Here is a 22,879-nt window from a genome sequence, read left to right as displayed (position 1 = left end):
TTTTGTTTTGTTTTTGTTTGAAAAAGACATGTGAAAGCGAGTGCAAAGACAACAAGTCCTCAAGATTCCCTGCCAACATTTGTTTCCTAAGAGTGACTTTTCTCTTTGCCCTTTGCTACGTAGGAGCCAACACAAATAAATGAAAAACTGACTATATGAGTGAGTGTCAAAATAACTTGCATCTACACGACAACGCTAAGAGCTTATATGGAAAAAACAGTGTAAAAGCACTTTTAGGGCATTAATTATACGACATAATGATGATAAATTCTGACAGAAATACAGCAACTTGACTTGTCCCTTACGTCTCCCCTACGCAGGCATCTTTCAAGCTTCTCTGCTGTACGAAAACTGCGCAAATATAAGTAATGAAAATTTCACTTTGCAGCAATTAAAGCCCATTAAATATGTATGAGAGCATCTGGAAGGGGCACACAATGCTTGTCGGTGAGGTGGAAGTCAACTCAAGCTCATGAGCACATGAAATCAAGCTGCCCTCACACGTTAACGCTATGTTGTCCGAACGCTAAAAAATAAGTTCGATCCTCTGCTGCTTCATTCTCTGCAAGAAAAATGCTTCTCAAACAGCTTTAGTAAAGGCCCTCAGTGTATCTTTACATGAACCTTACTCACAGTCAGCTCTGCTGCTGCTCAGCTCTTGGGGACTGAGTGAGTAACTCAGTCTGGTGACTCTCTGGTGCAGCTCAGAGAGCCCAGGAAGTTCAACACACAACTCCAGGCTGCTGCTTTCTTTCAGGCTTTGGAGTTCACAGGGATGAAATGCAAACCCGAAAGCCAAGGCAGAACTATTCAAAGCCTGTCCACCTGATCTTCTGTTGACTTGAGGAGGAGCAAGCTGCTGTGAAACCAGAGCAGCCAGGTAATCTCATCCTGCACTTCAGGTGTAATTAGCACTACAATTGTTTGCCTTTGTGGCTTCCACCTTGGGCTGCCTGGGAGTCTCTGGCTGTGGGGAGGAAGCTTGTAGCACCTTAGGAGTTTTTAAAATACAATTGCCTCACTGAGGAAGACAAGATGAAACATTAACTCTGCATCCTTTACCCTTTTGGCACCGTATCTCGAGGTTAATCCTGCTTGTACCACAAACACTTTTATAGGTTATCAGCAATCACCAGGAAATATTCCAAACTCTGGGCACTCATGTGATAATGGTAAAGTCTTGTGGTTTCCGTGTTGCCATCAGGATACAACAGGTGCCATTCCACTCACTCTGATACCATAATTAATCTTACAAGCTGGCTTGCACAAACTCCAGTTTATAGATAAATTGTTTCTGTTGTCATCTCCAAACAAACAAAAACATAGGAACAACCTCCACCTCCTCACCTCAAACCCAAAAACATTTCAAGTGGCTGGAAATGCAACCTCCTCCAAAGAGTGGGAGAACATAAAATTACCACCTGACACCATGGTCAGAAGCTTGTGCAGACAGAGAAGCAAATTCCTTCCTTACAAGCTCTGGAAACAGAACCTGGATCACCAGAGCATGAGAAAACCCCTGTCTGAACACAGAAACTAGTCTGGATAAATATACATGTTAACATAATAGATACCTGAATGCATATTTGCAGGCAATCCAGACATTTAAACCAGAGCTGTAGGTCTTACACTACAATTCTAGAACAGTTTAATCCTGCCAGGATACAGGCAGTTCGTTTCCTGCCTTTTTTTTTGAACAGAAAAGTATTAACCCAAGTAAGATGTAGCAGCACAACAGCAGCTTGGACTGGCTTAAGGTGCCATCAACCACATCCTTGAGTGTAAATTGCACTCTTTTAAAATGTAACATCTTTTATCAGCACTAATTAATGCTACACTGAATTGATTCAAAGGCACAAGGAAACCCAAGGACTTAAACGTACTTATGTGATGCCTGTACCCCAGCATCCCCTGAAAACAAAGTGTTCAGTAAGAAAAATCTTAATTAAAAAGCCTCCAGCTGTCATTTGCTTTGCTTCATGGTATGGTTTGCACAGCATTTGCCTGAAGTATAATGAATATCTGCTAAGAGAAGCCAAACATCACATGCATAAAAGGAAATCCAGTGCAACTCTGAAATAAAACAGCAAAAGAACTTCCTGATTGTTATCAAGATCCCATCTGAATAAAGCAGTGCACTAGGAAATACTTCAGTGAATTACAGAGCCAAGAAAATAGAAGACTAAGAGTCTTATCTAACAAAACAGTGCTGGATTATTTAATTCATAAAAGCCTGTTAATCGAGATCCCAGTTTGCAAAAGTAGAAAGGATGGAAAAAAAGGAGCCTCTGTTGATAGCCAACAGAGCCTCCAACTTCAGATGTGGTGCTGCAACCACATTGACACAGCAATGGCTTTCCAAAGCAAGGCTTCCATGCAGGTTTTGTAGGATTGGGTCTAATTTGAAGCAAGATAAAAAAAAAAACAAACCAACAAAACCAAACCAGGAAACCCAAGTACAATTACAAATCCCTCCCCTCTCTAAAAATCAGTACTATAAACTTAATTTATAGATACCACACTGAGCATAAGAATGATGCAGGACCCTCAGTATAAACACCCTGAAATGTGAGTGCTATAAATAACCAATTATTTGATAGAGAAATCCCTTCCACATGCATGGAAGGAACTCATTATACTTTTATGAGCTGTAAAAACGAGTAACAGTTAAGCACACCACTTTTATTAACCTAATAAACCCTTGCCTTAAGAAATTCATAATTCAAACACCAAAGACAACCACCACCACCACAAGTAAACACTGAGAATATTTCAAAGCTTAAGTTTCCACAGTCTGACAGGTTTGCAATGTTAAGCCCTTCGGTGCAGGGGGAAGGAAAGAACATTACTCGTGATCCTGAAGAAAACAAATACTTGCTTCAGGTCCAAAGCCCCAGAACTTCATACAAATACTGCTCAGAACAAAGTATGCATGAGAGAGCTTCCAGGAAAGCTGCCTCTGGCCTCAAAGCCTGTTAAAAAAGCAGAGCCACAGAAGCCTCACAAGTGGATGACTCTTCAGAGAATCAGTTGCACAAATTCTTAAATTTCAGATTAAACGGGTAAGAAAAATAGTAGCCTTGATATCAATGTTTATTTGTATAAATTCTAGGAGATCAGAAATACTAATCTAATACTAATACTAATGGAGCTAACTGTTGTTTAGACCCGACTGTGACAATCTGCTGGGAAAAAACTCAATTCCAGGACATTTTGTTTGTTGGAGAGAGAAAAAGACATTGATCTTTTAGGCTAGACTTAAATGGATTTAGGTATCACTGACAAATAACAGGATGATTAATAGCTGCAAACTGCCAAGAAATGTGCCAAGAGTTAAGGGTTCATGTCCTTTTTCCCTCTGATGAGCACCAAGGACTGATACACGAATGTCCCTCATTCCTGGATCAACCTCCTAACAACCAGGGTTCAGCCATCCCCTCCAGCCCATAACATTGTTAAGTTTAGAGAGAATAAAATAGAGCCAGAAGTTGAACTTCAGTGGTCCTTGTGGGTCTCTTTCAATTCAGGATATTCTCTGATTCCATGAAATAGCTCAGATAACAAGATACAATCTTCCCTTCTCCCAGATTCCTTTACTTCCCTTACTTCTTGCCCACATATATTTCCTGCAGAACTGAGTCCCTGGCTGGAATCAGACACATGGACAAACTCAGGACTGAACAGATGTAGGATATACTTGGGAGGGAGAGGTGCATTAGTCATCCCTGGGGATTCACAGCTCCAGTGAACGAGGCCCTGTGCAACCTCATCTCGTTTGACCCGCTCTGAGCAGTGCGTTGGACCAGAGGCCTCCAGAGGTCCCTTCCCATCGGAATTATTGTCTAATCCCGGGGGTAAACCAGTCAGAAGGTGTCTGGGGCACAGCCAAGGAAATGACCTATGACAGGAAAGGGACATGAGCAAGAGGAAAGCCCATGTCTGTCACTGAAACCAGGCACCACCTTCCAGCTGCTCTCCCAGCTTCCACCAACTCTTCCACACTGTCACTCCACGTCCTGCAAGCAATTCTCCACAAGGATGGGTCCCTCCTCAGTTTTGAGAGCTGATACTTGAGGTTTAACAAAATGCAGGTTTTGGTCAAAATATCCCTAACCCACCAGACTGTAAAGACATCAACTCCATCTTTTTTTTCGGGAAGTTGGACTCCAAAGCTCTTGTGAACTCCGTGAAAGTTCCCCTGCTGTCATTTTGCAAGGTATGGAAACTCTGTATTCAATATTTAACCTTTTTTTGCAATTGAAAAGAATTTAAAAGTTACTTTGTTTCAGATCATGTAGAAGATAAAGGGTTTCCCCTCTCCCTCCTGTTTTTTGCTTCAGCTATTACACTGACTTCACTGGATTCCCTTTCCCCAAAAGGAATTATTGGCATACTCCTGTGAGAATGGGGGGAGGAGGGGGAAAGCCACCCTACACGTTTCTTGGATTTTTGCCTTCTTCACCTTCCCATTCCTTGGCTGAAGCTGCCTTTTCATACTCACTTCCTTATCATCCAGAGCAAGTTTTTCTAATTAAGACAAGTAATAAACATTTAAACAGCTGCCCAGACCACGGTCTGATTAACATAACCCTTAGGCAAGTTTCGTGGAGGGGGGGGGAAAAACCACCAACAACCCAGCGACAACAAAAAAAAATATTCTCTTGTCAATTCACGCTTCCTTTTCTCCATTTTCCTTCTTGTTTTTGCCCCTGTGTCACTGTCATCGGGTTAAATCCGTCCCACTCAAGCGCCGAGGGGCAGGAATAGGGGCTGGAGAGCGACGGGATGGATTAACACGGGGCAAAATACAGAAAAAGAGGAATTTTCCCCCCAAAACCCCAAAACAGGAAGAAGGAAGAGCTTTCCCAGCGGGAACCGGGCACAGCCCGGCTGTAAAGCAGGTGCAGGAGGTGTGGAGAAGGGGTGAAGTGGGCAAGGAGAAAAAAAAAAAAAAAAAAAAGCCATAAAACTCGGAAGATTTAAGAAAAGGGACGGCAGGAGAGGGGGGCGAGCGCAGCGCGGCTTCGCTCACGGACCCACCCGTGCCTATACGGAGTGTATTTATTTCTAATGAACAAATAAATACACACGCACACACCCCGATACACCCACCCTCGGGCACACCTGTCCCTATGGACACCTGTCCCTATGGATCGGCACCCCCCGGTCCCGCGCTGCTCTCGGGAAGGGGAAGGGAATGGGGGGTTCGCTGAGGAAGGAGGGTCTCACCTCGCCGGTTCATGGGGCGGACGCGCACCGCCACCTTCACTTTGGAGTCCCCCATCCTGCCGCTCCAGCTTTCCCGGCTCCCTCGTCCCTGCCCGGCTTCCGTCTGCGGAGGGAGAGCCGGGCACGGGGAGGAGCGGCCGCGGAGGGAGGCGCCGCGCCGGGCCAATTCCGCCGGGACTACAACTCCCGGCGTGCACCGCGCCGCGCCACGCCTCCCTGGTCCCGACGGGCCGCCGCGGTGCGCGCTGGGAGATGTAGTTCTCTACCTGTGTCCCCGCCTGGGCGAGAAGCAGACTGGCTGAGACCCAGAATCAGTTAGGTGGGAAAAGCCCTCTGAGGTAATCGAGTCCAGCCTGTGACCGATCACCACCTTGTCAACTACACTGTGGCACTAAATGCCACATCCAGTCATTCCTTGAACAACTCCAGGGATGGGGACTCCACCACCTCCCTGGGCAGCCCCTTCCAGTGTCTGATCAGAGAATCCCAGAATTGGTCAGTTTGGAAGGGGCAAGAGGGGGTCATCTGGTCCAACCTCCCTGCTCAAGCAGGTTCATCCTAGAACACACAGCACAGGATTATGTCCAGATGGTTCTGGAATATCACAGAATCACAGAATGGTTTGGGTTGGAAGGGACATTAAAGTCCATCCAGTTCCAAGCCCCTGCAATGGACAAGGACAACTTCCACTACCCCAGGTTGCTCCAAGCCCCAACCAACCTGGCCTTGAACAATTCCAGGGATCCAGGGGCAGCCACAGCTTCTCTGGGCAACTTCTGCCAGGGCCTCATCAGCCAAGAATTCTTTCCCAGTATTCCATCCAACCCCACCTTTTGTCAGTGTGAAGCCATTCCCCCTTGTCCTGTCCCTTCAGGCCCTTGTCCAAAGTCCCTCTCCAGCTCTCCTGGGGCCCCTTTAGGCACTGGAAGGGGCTCTGAGGTCTCTCTGGAGCCTTCTCCTCTCCAGGTGAACACCCCTGGCTCTCCCAGCCTGTCTCCAGAGCAGAGGGGCTCCAGCCCTTGGAGCATCTCTGTGGCCTCCTCTGGTTTTGCTCCAATAGGGCCATGACCTTCCTGTGCTCAGAACACCAGAGAAGCCTCACAAACCATAACCCAACACACAGATGTGGGTTCAGGTGATGTCTGGGTCTGGTTTCACAGAGCCACCCCTGACTGTTATTGACTTGCCTGGTGCTATTCACTCAGCAAAGACAGCTCACTAAAAAAGCTCAACAGGAATAGTCTGAGACAGTTTGAACAATAAACAATATTACCATTTATCCCCATTAGACGGATCAACTGTTCAACCACAGCCACAGATTGCAAAGACCGAGAACGAAACCGTAATGCAAAGATGCAAAAAAACCCCAAACCCTCATTTAAATGGTCATGGTTGAAAAGCCTTGCAGCTGCTATTTTAGTTCAAAACAAGGATTCTCTCAGTGTTATTTTGAAAGGCCAGATTCCAGCAAGGACAGGAAATAAAACAAATTCAGAATTGTAGCCCTTTGGCCTTTCAATGTCCAACGAGGTTTTGTGACAGAAGTAAAAAAATAACACATTTCCAAGTGGTTTTGAGATAAGATTTCGGCAGGTAGCACTTTTTGCCCAGAGGAACTGCACTCAATATTTATCATTTCATTCCTGCCTGGCCTGTAGAGTATCTTGTCAGGGCAGAGAGAAAACAAATATTAAGCTGGCATTTAAGTCACACTGAGATTAATGTCCATGTTCTTAAGAGCATCTCAAGTGAGCAGGAGGGTTGGGAAGGTGTCTTGAAGTTTAAAAAAAAATTAAATAATAGGTCAGACCAAGCAGGGTGGCAAAAGCTTGAAGCAGAAAATGTATTTTTATCTGCAGCAGGAGAAAGAATCTGCTCTCCAGCCCTACAGCCCCATGCTGTGGAGGGTTTCTTGTTGGGAGTGGGAACATCCCACTTCCAGGCTGCACAGTTGGTCCTTGCACTTGTGAACTTGAGGATCCAATTACAGGATGAAACCCAGCTTTGAACTTCTTGTGGTATTTTCCAGCTGGGGCCTCCACAAACCTCACCAACGTTTTCTGAAACCCAGTAATTCTCAGAGGATTTAAATATAGTCCCCGTTTCACAGCTGGACACCACCAGCAGCAAAGGGAGGGTGGGTCTTTTTTACAGCAGGTTAAGTCACCTGGAATTTGATTTAAAGACCTGGGATGAAACCCATTGCCAGATGTGGGTACAGTTGGGCAGAGCAGGTGTCACCCAAATCCAGTTCTTCCTCCTGCATCTCCTCTCCTGTTTCAGTTATCATTGATTTCATGTAAAATTGAACAGTAAATCTTTTAGGGAATGTATTTTATATAACCTGTTTTTTTTCCAAAGAGCCTGTTTTAAGTGGACAGTAACAAATGCAATTATACAATTCTTACAAGTTTTGCTCCAGTTTTCTACTTGAAATGAAGAATTAATCTTTCTGCCTGGAACGAAGAATTTATTTTAAGATCTGAAAAATCACCCTTTTAGCCTTCCTTCAGTTCTAACAGCCAGAGAGAAACTACATTCACATGTAATCGTTGCTACTTTCTGCAAACTTCTTCAAAGATCGAGACATCCTTAGGGCCCAAGGAACCATCTCAGTTTTGATGCTTTTGATGGGATCTCTGGGAAGATGTGCAGGAGCAATAAATTCTGCTGGCTCTCTGCAGTCCTACCTCTGGACTTCTCCTCTATTCAAGGCCCTGCTTCCTGCAATGAATTACAGCAATGCAGCTTCTCTTGCACTGGCACAAGGTACCTCAGTGTAATTACCCCACTGTGAATTCCCCGACAAGCCCTTTCCCTGGCTCAGGGTTTCACAGTCTGTGGGAAGCATCTCCCTGGAGGGGCACAGCTTGGAGGGAGGATATTGTTTCCATTCACAGCACTGGAACATGCTAATTATGCTGGGAGGAAAGGGAGGGGGGGGTGGCAGCTTTCACTTGGGAGGGACAGGCTGGGCAAATAGTTTGTGAAACGCCAACTTAACCCCATCTTGTAGGGAATTGTCTCCGGCTCTTTTCCCCCTTCCTAGTTACTGTAATGAGGGGCTGACTTCCCAGATTAGCTCTGGCTATTTAAATGCTAATTTAATTAACAAAACATCCTTGGGGGGGAGGCACTGCTTGTCCCTCCCATTCATTTATCGAGTTCCTGAATGCAACACTGTTTTCATCAGGTTGATGCCACAGTTATTGCTGTACCCACCTGGTCGCAGCAGCGATTAAACGGGGATGTGGAGGAGAGAAAAACAGGTCCTGCATCTCATTATTTTTTTTTAAGAAACTGATTTTGAATGATTTTGTTTAGAAATAACCAAGCCGAAGTGATTTCACGTGTCCTGTGATGCCCGGGATGTGTGGATCACCAGCCTGCCGTGGAGGGAGTTGACTTCTGTTTTTATCTAGATGAAGATATGAATGTTTTAGCTCTCACATCATCCAGACAGAATTGTATCTCAGGACAAGCCTGAAAACAGACAGTCTTTTGAATGTCTCTTCTTCCAAACAACAAATCAAGTGTGTTCTAAACCCATTTTTCCATTTGTTTGACTGTGCATCGGAAGAGATGCATCAATTATGAATTTGCTGCAGACCTACTTTCTGCCCATGAATCATTCAGGCCTTGCAAAACTAAAAGAGTATCTTACAATTATTTAGTTAGTTGTATCCAAACTGTTTAAGTCTTTTGCAAGAAACTGAACATCACTGGGACAGCCCCACTCACAAACTGGGAAGGATTCAGGGCATCCAGGAGCTCTTTGGCACCTTCAGTGCTCAGATCCTTGATACGAAAATGTTTGGTGAAGCATTTAAAAAAGAAAACCTGTTGCTGCTGTGCATTTTTCAGAGATTTTTGTTTTGTCCAATCCCTAGGGTAATGAGGTTTATTCTGATATGTGAATTTTGTCTTCAGTTTTATCTTGCTTTTCAGTCTAAAGATACAAATATATAAATGTATTTCTATATACAGAAATTTGTAGGCACTTATAGACCAAAAGAAAAGACAAGTTTGTCATAAAGTTATTTCAACTGTAATTGAGGAAGAAAGCACTGAGGGAAATCAGTATTAAGAACAGGCCAAAAAAAATCTGGATAAAGCAGCAAATCAATTTCTCCAAATCAGTCGTGTCAAAATTCTGCTTGTTATTAAAAATTTATTTATTTATTTATTCGTTTATTTTTAAAGGAATTGCTTAAATTTCTCACACAACACTTTGTGCAAATGTGCAGGTTTGGGAAACTCACATTAATGTTTGCAAAGCACTTTCTGTGCTTTATTATTTTAGTGGGAACTTTGTAAAATTGAAGGATTGATTGTTTCCAAGGTAATTAATAACTGTGAAATTTCCTGATCCTGAGATGGATTTTTGAAGGAATTTGTACGCAACCTCCTGCCCTCACTGTGAACAGGTAAATAAATGAAGCCTTGACATCTTCTTGTTGTAGATTATAACAGAGTAAAGCCTAAACCAAACTTTTTCTAGACATCTCCCACCTTTTTAAAATCATTCCAAAGTTCAAAGTCCTGGTCATTAATTTCATAGGACATGATGCTCTTTCCTGTAGTACCCAGAGGGGATCCCAGATGGATAACCAGGCTCTGAGTTCTCCACAAATCCCACGTGCCCTGTTTGTAGCAGTGAAATTCCTTATAGCTGTAGGATTTCAGTACAAATTCCTACCTCTGGCTGCAACACAGGGCCAGGTAATATTAGCAATTTATGTGCTGTCAGAATGAGGCCCCTGATGAGAATTTTCTCATCTTATTGACTAAAAATCTGTATTATTCTTATCATCTGTTCAGTTTGCTGATACAGAGAAAGCAACTGGTTTTACCCATTCATGTTGCATTTTATTGGTGTGGTTTTTTTCCTCAGATAAGCATTCAACACTGGATTTCATTTGTATGAAAATAAAATAGATTTTCTGTCTTTTGGAACAAATGGAAAATCTCTAGAGAACCTGAAAAACACACCTTCAGCAGGAGAGTATGTTTAGCAGTTGCAGGACAAGTTTGTTATCTTAAAAAAGCAAAAACCCCCAACACAATGGCAATCACTGATACTCTGAAAAATGCATATTTAGAGAGTTGTGTAATGTTTGCAGCATTTATCACCTCACTTTATCTCCTGGTGCTTCTGAGACTCACGATCTGCCTTGACTTCAAAGCCTGGAATGTGTTACAGCTTCACCTGCTGAATCATGTTCTTCCTGTTCTTCTACAAAAACCACATTTTTGGGCTTTTTCACCCATCCACACTTTCTGTCTTCAGCTCCCCTCTCTCCAGAAGATTCAAGACATGTCCTAGTGATCCAGAAACCGGCCAAGCTCCTAATCCAAACCCAGACCTAAATTTTCTACTGGCATTTACACTGATGCTAATAAAACTAATTTAATATGTTTTACCTGTGTTTAGCAAATAACACCTCAGGCTAAAATGCCAGTTCCAGGTCCCCCCGGATTTAATGAGTTGGTGATTTGACGTGGAAACCTGGGAAATTGTGATAAACAGGGATGATGCTGTCACCACTGGGAGCTGCAGGATTATTGATGAAATGGGGATTTTATCACTGACCAAAAATTCCTTTCTGTCTCCACAGGCAAGAGTGACACCCGGTGGCTATGGAGCAAAATAAAATCAGCTCTAATTATCATGGTCCCTTTTTCCTCTCCTTATTTCCTACTTTTCTCCTGCTGCTTTTAGAGGTGGAACTGGGCACCGGGATGTACTTCTGCCTCCTGCATGAGCACTCATTGCCTGGTGGCATCAGTTCCCCTGGATCAGCTCCTTTGGGGTGCAACTGGGAGAGCAAAGGGATGCTCTCAACTTTCCCATGGCTCCCAAAACACTGGAGACACAAATGGGCTACTGACACCCTGAATTTGGGCAAAGGATTCCCACTGATCCTGTCACAACCCTCACTTGGCCCTTCCCAGGGTTTGTCTGGGCTCAGGGCTTGTGGTTGTTAGGACAGGAGATGGGATTTCTTTTAAACATATTTTATCTAAAATGGCAAGAAACTCATTAGCACAGGTTATCAGAGAGAGGGGAATACCTGGGAACTCCTTTTTGCTTTGTGCCTACTAGGTATTGTTTATCATACACTAAAAATTATGGGACAAAAGGAACAAAACAGCATTTTTGGCAACTTTGTGGATGTAACCCAAGTACCTTCAGCTCAGTGGTTATTGAAGTGTGCTATGAATGGTTAAATATCTCAAGGGAAGTGCTAAAAAAAGAAATAAATTAGTAATCTTTGGTGAAAAAAATTTACTTTATTTAGGCTTTAATTTGGACTTGCTAAAAATGAAAATGGAAATGCCCAGGTGATTACATCACTCACTGAGCTGTGGCTTTAATAAATGTCAAGTGTTGGCAGAGCCCTGCTAAGAGCTGGTGTCATGGGCCTCACTGAACAAACAAACCGGTTTGGCTTCTAAATCAAAGTCCCTGTGGTATTTCTGTGTGGGTGAGCCTTGATATTCTGTGTTCCCTAAGGTACCTATCCACATCTCAATGTGCAAATAGAGGGAGCTCCTGTGTCTAAGCATTCCAGTTCAGTTTACTGGGAAAATGAAGCTCAGCTCTAATACTTGGACCTTGCTGCTGACTCTGCTTACAGTCATCTGCTTCACTGGTGCTGCTGGTACCTGGATTTAGGAGCTTGGTGCTGTTGTTTATAATGGAAAACATGGAGCAGGGGAGGACTGCTGGAGAGACAGGTCAATGTGCTCTGGGCCCTCACACATAGATGGCTGCAAACCTAAGAAACCACAAAAATCCTTTCTTTTAAAATTTGAGAGCCTCTCTCCTGAAATTCTCTCTTGAATGCAATAGGAAGGAGCATCATTTTTGTGTCAACAAGTTTTTAGAGTTTTCAGCAGGCAAAGAACCACATTATTACAAACAAAGAGCACAAAGCAGAGGATGTCTCACAGCACAAGGCCATCCCACCAGAGAAACAAGGAGCAGTGTGTAGCTGCCAGAAGGACCAAACCACCTCTTCTGCCACCCCTCAGCTCCAAGGTCCATCTCTTTGCAGAGACACCCCCCTGGCACAGAGTTGCACTGCATAGATGTTGTCTCTCAAGAGGCTCTTAGAATTGCAGAATCATTTAGGTTAGAAAAGACCTTTAAGGTCATTGAGTCCAGCCATTCCCAGCACTGCCAAGGCCACCACTGAGCCATGTCCCCAAGTGCCACATCCACATGGCTTTTAAATCCCTTCAGGGATGAGGACTCCACCACTGCCCTGGGTAGCTATGCCAGGGCTGGATAACCCTTTCCATGCAGGAATTGTTCCCAATATCCAACCTGAACCTCCCCTGGCACAACTTGAGGCCGTTTCCTCTCATCCTGTCCCTTGTTCCCTGGGAGCAGAACCCGATCCCCCCCTGGCTCCCTACTCCTGTCAGGGAGTTGCAGAGAGTGAGAAGGTCCCCCCTGAGCCTCCTTTTCTCCAGGCTGAGCCCCTCCAACTCCCTCAGCTGCTCCTGCTGCTCCAGCCCCTTCCCCAGCTCCATTCCCTTCCCTGGACACGCTCCAACCCCTCCATGTCTCTCTTGTCTGAGGGGCCCAGAACTGCCTCCAGGATTTGAGGTGCCTCAAACATCCAAACATCCTTCTGCCACTGTCAAACATCTTCACAGCTACAACACTGCTCCTAATATTTGGCAAATATTGGATCCAAAAAATTGCATCTGGAGAAAGTGGTTCCAGAATGAAAATGTCCCCCAAGTTCTTCTGTGACAGGCTGCCCTTTGGCTTTTGCTTCTTTCTCCATCTCCATTTTCCCTTCACAAATCATTGGTACTGGTGAAGATGCAGCAAAATGGGAGTTTTCAGAATTTTCAGCTCAGAAATCCCCAGAAATCCTTGCTCAGACTCAATGCAGAACCTCAGCTCTCTGGGTTTCTCTGTTTCTTTCTCTCCCTTGTGAAATTAAAATAATGAAAAGCCAAATAAAGGCATCAAAATGTAAAGCATCAGGAAGAATCAACCAAGCTAACAAGTCCTAAGGCTGATACAGATGTCTCACGACAGTTGTGTTTGGGGACTCCCATGGAAATGATGTGCCCAGGGCTTTGCCAGATGCAGCCAACCTTCACTGCCTCCAATTATCTGAGACATCTCATGTAACATTAAACATCTCACTGTACGTGCTCCGAGTGCTAAATCACTGCTAATCTGTGGTCAAAGAATGAATTACCAGCATTAAAAAATGAGGAAAAGCTGTGGTGCAAACCAAGAGGCGAGTGGGATCTTTTCCTGCTGCCTTCCATGGGAGGTCTTCTACTTCCAGCTTTGCACATCCCTTTCTTGACCACTTTTTGGCCATTCTGATGTGTGGGAAGTGACTAGTTCATGGGTTATGCTGGGGCAGCATTTGGGTTAAAATAGACTCCTACAAGTTGAATATTCACATGAATTAGCTAAACAAATTACCCTGCACAAGGAGTACACTTTAATTTACAGAAGAACCAGAAATACTGGAGTGGTGGATTCTAGGCTTGCCAGGGCACTCCCAGATTTATCCCATATCAGGATTTGCCTTTAATGATATGTCCTAGAGCCAGGAGAGACCACTGAGGTCTCTGTCCCCTTCTTTCCTTAAATCTTCAGTTATTTCCTTAAATTTTCAATTTTTTTCGTAATCAGAGTTTCTGGTGCTTTATCTCCACTTTCAGTCAGTTTGGGGATTTTTTCTTCCAGTCTTCATATCATTCTGCCCTCATGATCCAAATAATTTATAAATAGATGAGATTGTTTGCTTCCCACTCCATCGGTTTTTTTCCTCTTTAATTACAGGAATGCTCTGAAGCTTGCTGAAGGCTTGGGTGGGAAATGGAGAGTACCTTTCAAACCTACTTCAGCTCTTAAAAATACCGTATCCAATCACGGAAAGGGTTGTCAAGCCCTGGAACAGGCTGCCCGGGGAAGTGGTTGTGTCACCATCCCTGGAAGTGCTCAAAAAACATGTGGATATAGCATTCAAGGACATGGTTTAGTGGTGAACGTGGTGCTGGGCTGATGGTTGGACTTGATGATCTCAGAGGTCTCTTCCAACCTTAACAATTCTGTGATCCTGTGACATTGGTTATCTCCCCTCCTTGCAGCTGGAAAAGAGAAGGAGAGAAGTGCCTGGAAGACAATTTTTCATTTCTTAAGCAGGTGCCAAAGATCCAGGGGATGAACCCTTTGCTGGTGCTGGTCTCTCTCTGGGGGAGAACTGCCTAGTGAAGACTTAGAGGACTTAAATTATAATCTGGTAATAATTTGGAATTTGGACTCCTGCTGCAAACAACGTGGTGGCCCTTTCTCCACGTGTGGGTTGCAGATCCACAATGTTTGCTGTTGCAGAAATCAGTGGAGCTGCTTTTCCCCTGCCCTGCCAGCACCAATAGAATTATCAAAGTGTGTGGCTCTGGGAACAGGTCGATCCAGCCTCTCAGAGATGCTCAACACGCTTCCTGGTGTATTTTACAGGAGCTTGGCACTTCAGAAAGTCATCCTGGCCCTTCTTTACAAAGGCTTGTAGTGACAGGACAAGGGGGAGTGGCTTCCTACTGCCAGAAGGCAGGGTTAGATGGGATATTGGGAAGGAATTCTTCCCTGTGAGGGTGGGGAGGCCCTGGCACAGGTTGTCCAGAGAAGCTGTGGCTGCCCCATCCCTGGAGGTGTTCCAGACCACTTTGCATGGGGTTTGGAGCAACCTGGGATAGTGGAAGGTGCCCCTGCCCATGGCAGGGGGTTGGAATAAGATGAGCTTTAATGTCTCTTCCAACCCAAACCATTCCATCTATCTACAGCTCTTTTCAATGCACTGATGTTCTCGGGCAGAAGGGGGAGCCCATACATTATTTTTAGTGTGTAGTCATCTCAAAATAGTGACACAAACCCATCAGAGCAGTAGGGTTTCCAACGGGAGAACTGCTTGGCTGATTTTACAGCCACACACGACCAGGGGAAGTCGGCTCTCAGGGCCCCGACTGCCGTTATCTCTTCCTCTGCAACAATGAGAAATCAGGGAAGATTTGAATTCTAAACAACCTCGTCTTGTGTCATCACGTTAGTTCAACTGCTAGAAAACAGAATTTAATTAAGAACTTGTTAAACAAACAAAAATACAGAGGGAAAACAGAGCCTTTAGAACTGGAGTAAGTCACAGCCGCATGACATTTATTTTTTGCTAATTTACTTACACACCCACTGGGAAACCAAATAAGTCATCTGTACAGCACTGCTGTGGTTATTTGTACAGAAACAGTGTGTCAGATGCTTCCTAAGGATGAATGTTAAACTGTTAAACAAGCTTTGGGCTTCTGTTGGGCATTTCTATCCAGATGAGCTGCTAAATAAAGGCACCATGGAGGGTTTTTCATCCCTGCCCAAACCCCCTCCAAATCCTTTCTCAGCACAGAAACTCCCAGGCATGTCTTTAGTCACAGACCCTTCTCCAGCCTATAACCAATATTTTGGTCCATGGATGTGCATCCAAGGAAACCTGTGAGTCTATTTTAGCTCTGAGAATCTCCACAGTTCATCCCCTGGGATGGTTTTCTTGTTAATTTTCTCCAGTAAAAGGTCTGATTACTCTTTCTGATGAGTTCGAAAGCAAGCAGGTTCTGTTGGCTCACGGCTTTAACATCATCTGTGTTATCCTTCACAGAATCCCAGAATAATTTAGGTTGGAAAAGATCTCCAAGGGCATCAAGTCCAACCTGTGCCCGATCCCCACCTTGTCACCCAACCCAGAGCACTGAGTGCCACGTCCAGTCCTTCCTTGGACACCTCCAGGGATGGGGACTCCACCACCTCCCTGGGCAGCTCCTCCCAATGCCTGACCACCCTTTCCATGAAGAAATCCTTCCTGAAAAGATATTCTTCCTGAAAGACAGAATTAGTGGCATTACCAACCTGCTGGTGGCCACTGATAATTTTGAGAATGACGCAAGGAAAGATTTTGGCCCTAAAACTTGTGACCACATGAAGTCACATTAATATAAACTCAGGCTACACTTAACCCACAGCATATGTACAAGTACCTTTTTTTTCCAACCCGGTTAATTGATTTTGTGCTGGATTTTATATCCACCATGGGGTTTTACTGACTTAGATTTATTGATCAGAACTGTGGTTTTGCCCCATTTTTCTGGCTGTGCAAATAAACCTGCAGAGATGCAGCTGGACCATTAAATCATTTATTTTGCTCGTGTAGCTCCTTGTGCTCATGGTATGGCTACAAAACACCCCATATGTATTGAGGTGGACTGGAAGTGCTCACACAATCTGCTTGATGATTCTCAATTTCTATGAGCTCTGAAGGAGATGAACTTCATTACCAGCTTCATCTTGTGCAGGTTTTCAGTCTCAAACAGCGCCCAGGTCTCATCTGGCCTTGCCAAAGACAACATGAAGGATCTTTTGGGAATGATGCTGTGATCCCTGTAAGGAAGGAGCCTGAGAGTTTTCTCCTGCCTGATATCCTCACCCGAGAAGAATGATGGAGCCAAGAGAGAACCACCAGGACCATCCCCATGGACTGCTCTGAACACTTTGTGCAGCTCAGAGTGCTCTGTATGATGGCTCTGCCCCCTTCAATGGATAATCAAGGAAGAATTCACAGCAGCATGGACAAAGCCAAAATCCCCAGAAGGGGAATGTCCAAGCAATAATCTCATCTTTTCCAGAAGGAAAATGGTGCTGCTGAAACAGATGATGAGCCAAAGTGTTGTCATTAGTTAAAAAAAAAAAAAATAAAATCTGAGGAATTAGATTTGTTTCACAACTTCCATTTAAATGAAGAAGAGAAAGTTGGAGCAAGGCCAGAGGAGGCCACAAAGATGCTCCAAAGGCTGGAGCCCCTCTGCTCTGGAGCCAGGCTGGGAGAGCTGGAGGTGTTTATCTGGAGAAGAGAAGGCTCCAGGGAGATCTTAGAGCCCCTTCCAGAGCCTAAAGGGGCTCCAGGAGAGCTGGAGAGGGACTTGGGACAAGGGATGGAGGGACAGGACAAGGGGGAATGGCTTCCCAGTGCCAGAGGGCAGGGTTAGAAGGGATATTGGGAAGAAGTTCTTGGCTGTGAGGGCGATGAGACCCTGGCACAGGTTGCTCAGAGAAGCTGTGACTGCCCCATCCCTGGAAGTGTCCAAGGCCACGTTGGGCTTGGATCAACCTGGTCTAGTTTAAGATGTTCCTGCCCATGGCAGGGTGTTGGAATGGGATGATCTTTAAGGTCCCTTCCAACCTAAACCATTCCACGATCCTCTGATTCTCAGTTGTGCTGCAGAACTGCAATGAGAACATATCCCTGGAAGGAGTGAAACTCCGAAAAGATATAAATTCTGTGCCAGAAATTTGGTTCTTGGTAAGAAATTTGAGACTGTGAAATTAATGTGCAGGTTTGAAGGGTTAAAGGAATCCGTGGTTGTAGCGGGAGCTGGAGCTGAAAGTCTCAGCTGAAGGCTTTTAGGAGATCCCTTAAAACTAGAAGTGACAATTTGGAGAATACAGAATATAATCAGCCCAAGAATAGAAATTTGAATCTTAATATAGAATTATAGGATCATAGAATGGTTTGGGTTAGTAGGGACCTTAAAGATGATCTATTTACATTATTAAATATGACTTGGATACTGGGGTATAAATTAATTTTCACTTGAATCTGCAGCTTAAGCTTTGCCAAGAAAAACCTCATCCCACTGAGCAGGGACAGTTTTCGGCTTATATGGTGGAGAGATCCTTCCTAGTTCTGGTGTTTCTGCAACTGATGTAAAGATAAACTCAAAAAGATAAACTGGAAATTGTTTCAGGAAATGGTGTATCTGTTCAAAGGATGAAAATCTGTCAGAGTCTGTTGCACTGATGGGGATGATGTTCAGAGAACAGGATTTCAGAGATGGAAAGTGAAAAATATAAATGAAAAGCAGTCCTACATGGAATTATAGAAATGGCAAAGGAAAGGCAACATTTTAAAAAGAAAAATGCCACAAATAAAAATTTAGGACATAAAAGTTTAGCATAGAGGAGCTCCATTGAACAGCAAGAGTGTGGTCCTGAAAAAAGTATTCCTCTTAGTGGTTTGATGGAAAGGAAAACAGATTTTCTCATAAAACTTAATGTAATAGAGCAATTCAAATGCACAGGGATATTATCCTGCAGCTTAAAATCATTCCCATCCAAACCCTGTCCCTGAACAAAGGCACAAGATGGTAGTGTTGGTGTGATACTTAAATAACATAATGTTGAATTACTTACAATGTTGCACTGTGAACAACTGGGTGTTTGTAGGTATTTTAATGCAAAATAAATATTATCTCTTAAAAAAAATTGCTTTCACCACAATAATCTGGTGGCAGGAGGGTGAAGGACAGAAAAACAGTCTAATGACAGCATTTAGCAGAGCAGGGTATCGAATGATTGACATTGAATCTGCAAAACACTGGGTAGGTAAGTGATGGAGAGCAGGGTGTTACTGTGCTATTAAAGAGCTTCCTCCTTTCAGGAGAAATATGAAAAATTGTAGCATGGGAAAAAAACAGACAGAAGAGAAGAGGTTTATGTGTAAAGGTAAATATATTTAAGAAATCTGTAGGCTTTTGGCCTGAAGTGGCATATATTTGCTTATGCTGTTAGAAAATGCTCTGGATTAGAAACACAGATGCTGGGGATTCACATAAACAAAATTAAAAAGTTTACTCTGAGGGGACTACATGGTTTAAAGCCTTTGCAACCTCAGAATAATGTATCTATGGCATTGAAATGTAGATAAATAGAGAAGCAGCCCATAGGGAAGTTGCTCCTCACTCCAGCGAGGAACTAGACAAGGGTAGATCTCTACATCCCGAGAATGACTGTTCTGTAGGAGGCTCAAAGTCCATCCAGCCCAGGATCCTGTCTCCAAGGTTGGTGGAAAAATGGTGTCTAGGGACAAGCAGAAGAACAGGGAGAGTGTTTATGATCCTGCTTCCCAGTCTGGAGATGGGATTTCCATGTACAGACTTCAAGGAGTTGGGAAAGTGGGAGGTACCTTCTGCATGGAGGGAAAAAAGAGGAGGATTTTTCAATATTCAAGCAAAAAAACTGGAAAAACTCAGGCTGTGGAGCACTTGGACAATATTCCCAGCCAAGCATTTTCTTGGACGTGGAGATGTCATGTTTCGAACTGTGTGGGCTGTATTGAGATTTTTCCCTGCCTGTGTCCTTGCAAGAGGTCACAGCAGCAGAGCTCTCCAGGAATAACAAGGAAATTCGGATTTGCTTGTCAAAACTATAATCTAGCCCAACAAAACTGTACAGACTATTTTTTAAGAGTGGCTGTAAGTGATTTAGAAGATTCCCTCTCCAGATATGTTCATTTATCCAGGTGCTGCTCTGGTAGTGGAGTTGCCAGCAGTACTTCCCAACTATGGCTCTCCAGCTGGAGCTGGGCTTCCCTGTCCCACTGCTCCTGGGGATGTCCCAGGACCTAGTTTCTTGGCTGACCTTGGGTTGCACCCTCATGGCCTGTGTGTCCAGAGCTGGTGTGTTTGGGACCAGCTGGGCTTGGACTACTGCCCCATGGGATAATCAAGGAATGTAGCTGAGCTCCCACAGTGGAGCATCACTGGATGCAGGTGCCAAAGCAGAGCAGGGTGTTTCCTTGTGGTTTCTTGGGCATCAGGGCATCCTACAAGACTGGGTGTGCTGTCACATCACTGAAAAAATTTCTTCACTGACAGAGTGGTCAGGCTTTGGAACAGGCTGCCCAGGAAGTGGTGGAATCACCATCCCTGGAAGTGTTCAAAGTGCACGTGGATGTGGCACTTGGGGATACGGTTTAGCAGTGGACTGGGCAGTGGTGAGTTGAGTTGGACTGGATGATCTTAGAGGGTTTTTCCAACCTTAAAAATTCCACAATTCTATGATAAGTGTCACAAATCTTTTGGGAGCAAGGTCTGGATGCTCTGGGGTAACTCAATGTATGGCCCCACAAACAACCGTAGCAGCGTCCCTTCCATTCTCCAGCTCCCACGTTCCCTCTCCAGTGCTGAGAAGTTGCTAAGCAACCTCAATCCATGTAGCAACCAGCAGCAGCACCACCACCACGAGGGTACCATGGTGTGGATGCTTGGGTACCATTTTGTCCTGCAGCAATTATTCCACCTGGGAAAGTCCCATCCTTCCCTTCCCAGCCCAGAGCAACCCCAGGACTGCCACAGCTTTGCAGACACATGTGGGCAGACAAAGAGATGGGAGATGGACAGCCCTGGTCTCTGTATGGAACACCTCTGGCTCATAGGGAGGCATTTAGGGATGGATGGATTTTCATTGGCATGAGCAAAATGGAGCACTTGTAGGTCCAGCTCTTTGCTGGCACTCAGGTGTTATGTGATCACAGAATCACAGAACAGTTTGGGTTGAAAATGATCTTTAAAATTCGTCTACTCCAACCCCCTGCAATGGGCAGGGACATCTTCAAGAAGATCAGGTTGCTCAAAGTTTTATCCAACCTGGCCCTGAATGTTTGGGGCATCTATGGCCTCTCTGGGAATCCTGTGTCTGTGCCTCACCACCCTCATCATAAAAAATGTCTTCCTTATATTGAGTTTAAATCAACCTCTTTTAGTTTAAAACCATCACTCCTGTCCTATGGCAACAAACCCTAACAAAATTTTGTCCCTATCTCACTTATAAGCCCACTTAGAAGTGATGGAAATTGCATGGGGCAGGTCAGTCAGGGGACAGGATGGGTGCAGGACACCAGAGAGACCTCAGGAGTGACTAATTGAGATGTTGGATGTGTCCATCAGCCATCCCTGCAACTTTAGCATCCTGAACATGTGGCTTCCCTTTCAACTCTCCACTGACGAGATTTTTTTTCCCATAAAAAGTAAAAAACTTGACTACAGGGGTGTAACCACAGATATTTATGGCAGCTTACTTTAAAAACAGCAAATTGTCACTGTGTTTCTCTGACTGGAAAAAAATTTGGCCATTTTTTCTCCTTGTGCTGCCTCCTTCCAGCTGTGCAGCTGTGCTGTGAGAAGGGTATCACTTCCACATGAATATTTAACAAATGGATGGATTGCTCTGAGACAGCACAATGGGGAACCACACACAGGCATTTTGGTGTGGATTCCTCTGTGCATCACTTGCTTCCATCCTTCTCCAAGCCTTTCTTCTCACAGAGTTTTGAGTTGCTCCTTCTTCCCAAAGGCTGCGGGGATTTTCCGAGTCCCACTCTTGGACTGAGCTTGTGGCTGTACAGCCCTGAACCCCCCTCTAGTGGCTGCTGCTCTGGAATGCTGGGGGATGCACTGCACATTCCAGCTAATCTCTGCTCAGGAATGGTCAGAAGAGCCAAAATCAGATCCTCTGCCAGAGGTTGGTGGTTCTTTCAGCCCCACACAGCACCCCCCCCACCTTGTGCCGTGCCCTGGCTGCATTGTGTGGGATTTGGCCACATCAATGAGATTCCTGCTGTTCCTTGACTGAGATGAGCTATTTGCAATGCAGGATTTGTCCTCCTGATCCGCAGGGAGGGGTGTGAATGGGAAGAGCTGTGTCAGGCTTCCTGTCTGGGGCTTGCAGTGCTTCTGGTCAAGGGCGCTCCTCCTTCACGTGGGCTTTGCCCTGAGAACGATTTGGATTTATCCAGACCAGACATGCCAGGGGAAAAGCTGGCTTCACTTGAAATCTCATTACAGTTCCTCTGTGTTTCATCATCCTGCAGACACTCTGCTGCAGCATCACTCCTTGCAGCAGGAGGAATTGCAGTGAAATCCTCCATGGCTGGTGGGGAGGGAAAGGTACTGCAGGACTCCCAGTGAGTTCCCTACTTCTCCATCACCGTGGAGCTCAACCAACAGGGCTGTAGAGCCATTCTCAGGGTTAAATCACCAAATCTGGTACCAGCAGTTTATGGGTGGGGGTTTCTGTTGGAAAAAAACAGAGGTGGGTTTTTCTCTCCAAATGGGAGAAGTTATGGAGGTGTTGGAAGACACAGATCCTGCAGGGGTGCAGGGTAGCATCTCCTCCTGCTTGGGTACCCCCAGAACAGCACATCTGACACTCCCTGTTATGACTATACCAGTCTGGGTCCCCCAGAAGTGGGTACAGTATTGCTCGCTCACAGAGTCACAGATCCAGACCTGTCAAAGCAGGAACGGCTTGGAAACCCCAGGATGACCATTGAAATGCAAACATCTCTAAACCTTCTGTCCATGGTTTTAACAAAACCCTGCAATGAGGCAATCAGTCTTGGTATCTATCCCCAGAACTCCTCTCCCAAAAAGCAGCACATGTGGCCATGCTGATAAATGCCCGCATGAATGATTTCTGCCCGCTGAAAACTTTGGTTATGGCTATTTTTTTACGATCATCGATCTTCCCTGGGTTATTTTTATTCCAATCTCAGTCTCAGGGCTGTTCCTTTTGCTAAATAAAGGACAACCATTTGTAACTACTGACCAAATTTTTCAGCACTCCTTGAGATATTTTGCAGCTTGACTGTTAAAATAAACTTGAAAATTTCCCAGTTGTTGCTTGCTGACTCCCAGGCACCGGCACAGAGCTGTGCTCAGGTGTCTGTTGCTGCAGGGACCAAAAAGATTTGAAAAAAAGTCACCTCTCTCCTCTCCTAACAAGGTAATT

General features: G+C 44.8%; 1 protein-coding gene across 3 annotated transcripts in view; it reads right to left on the bottom strand.

Annotated features, from left to right (window-relative positions):
- Window positions 1–5,343, bottom strand: part of KIF13B (kinesin family member 13B) — a 127,891-nt gene extending 122,548 nt beyond the window's left edge. For all 3 annotated transcript variants that reach the window (XM_027665071.1, XM_027665073.1, XM_027665074.1), the window contains exon 1: window positions 5,230–5,343. In XM_027665071.1, coding sequence (XP_027520872.1) covers window positions 5,230–5,284 — 55 coding nt within the window. In that variant the 5' untranslated portion in view covers window positions 5,285–5,343. The remainder of the gene's footprint in view (window positions 1–5,229) is intronic.
- Between the last annotated feature and the right edge of the window lie 17,536 nt (window positions 5,344–22,879).

This window comes from Corapipo altera, unplaced genomic scaffold (assembly GCF_003945725.1).
Source record: "Corapipo altera isolate COAL_440 unplaced genomic scaffold, ASM394572v1 164, whole genome shotgun sequence".
NCBI lineage: Eukaryota > Metazoa > Chordata > Aves > Passeriformes > Pipridae > Corapipo > Corapipo altera.
This window is presented reverse-complemented; position numbering and strand designations above follow the sequence as displayed.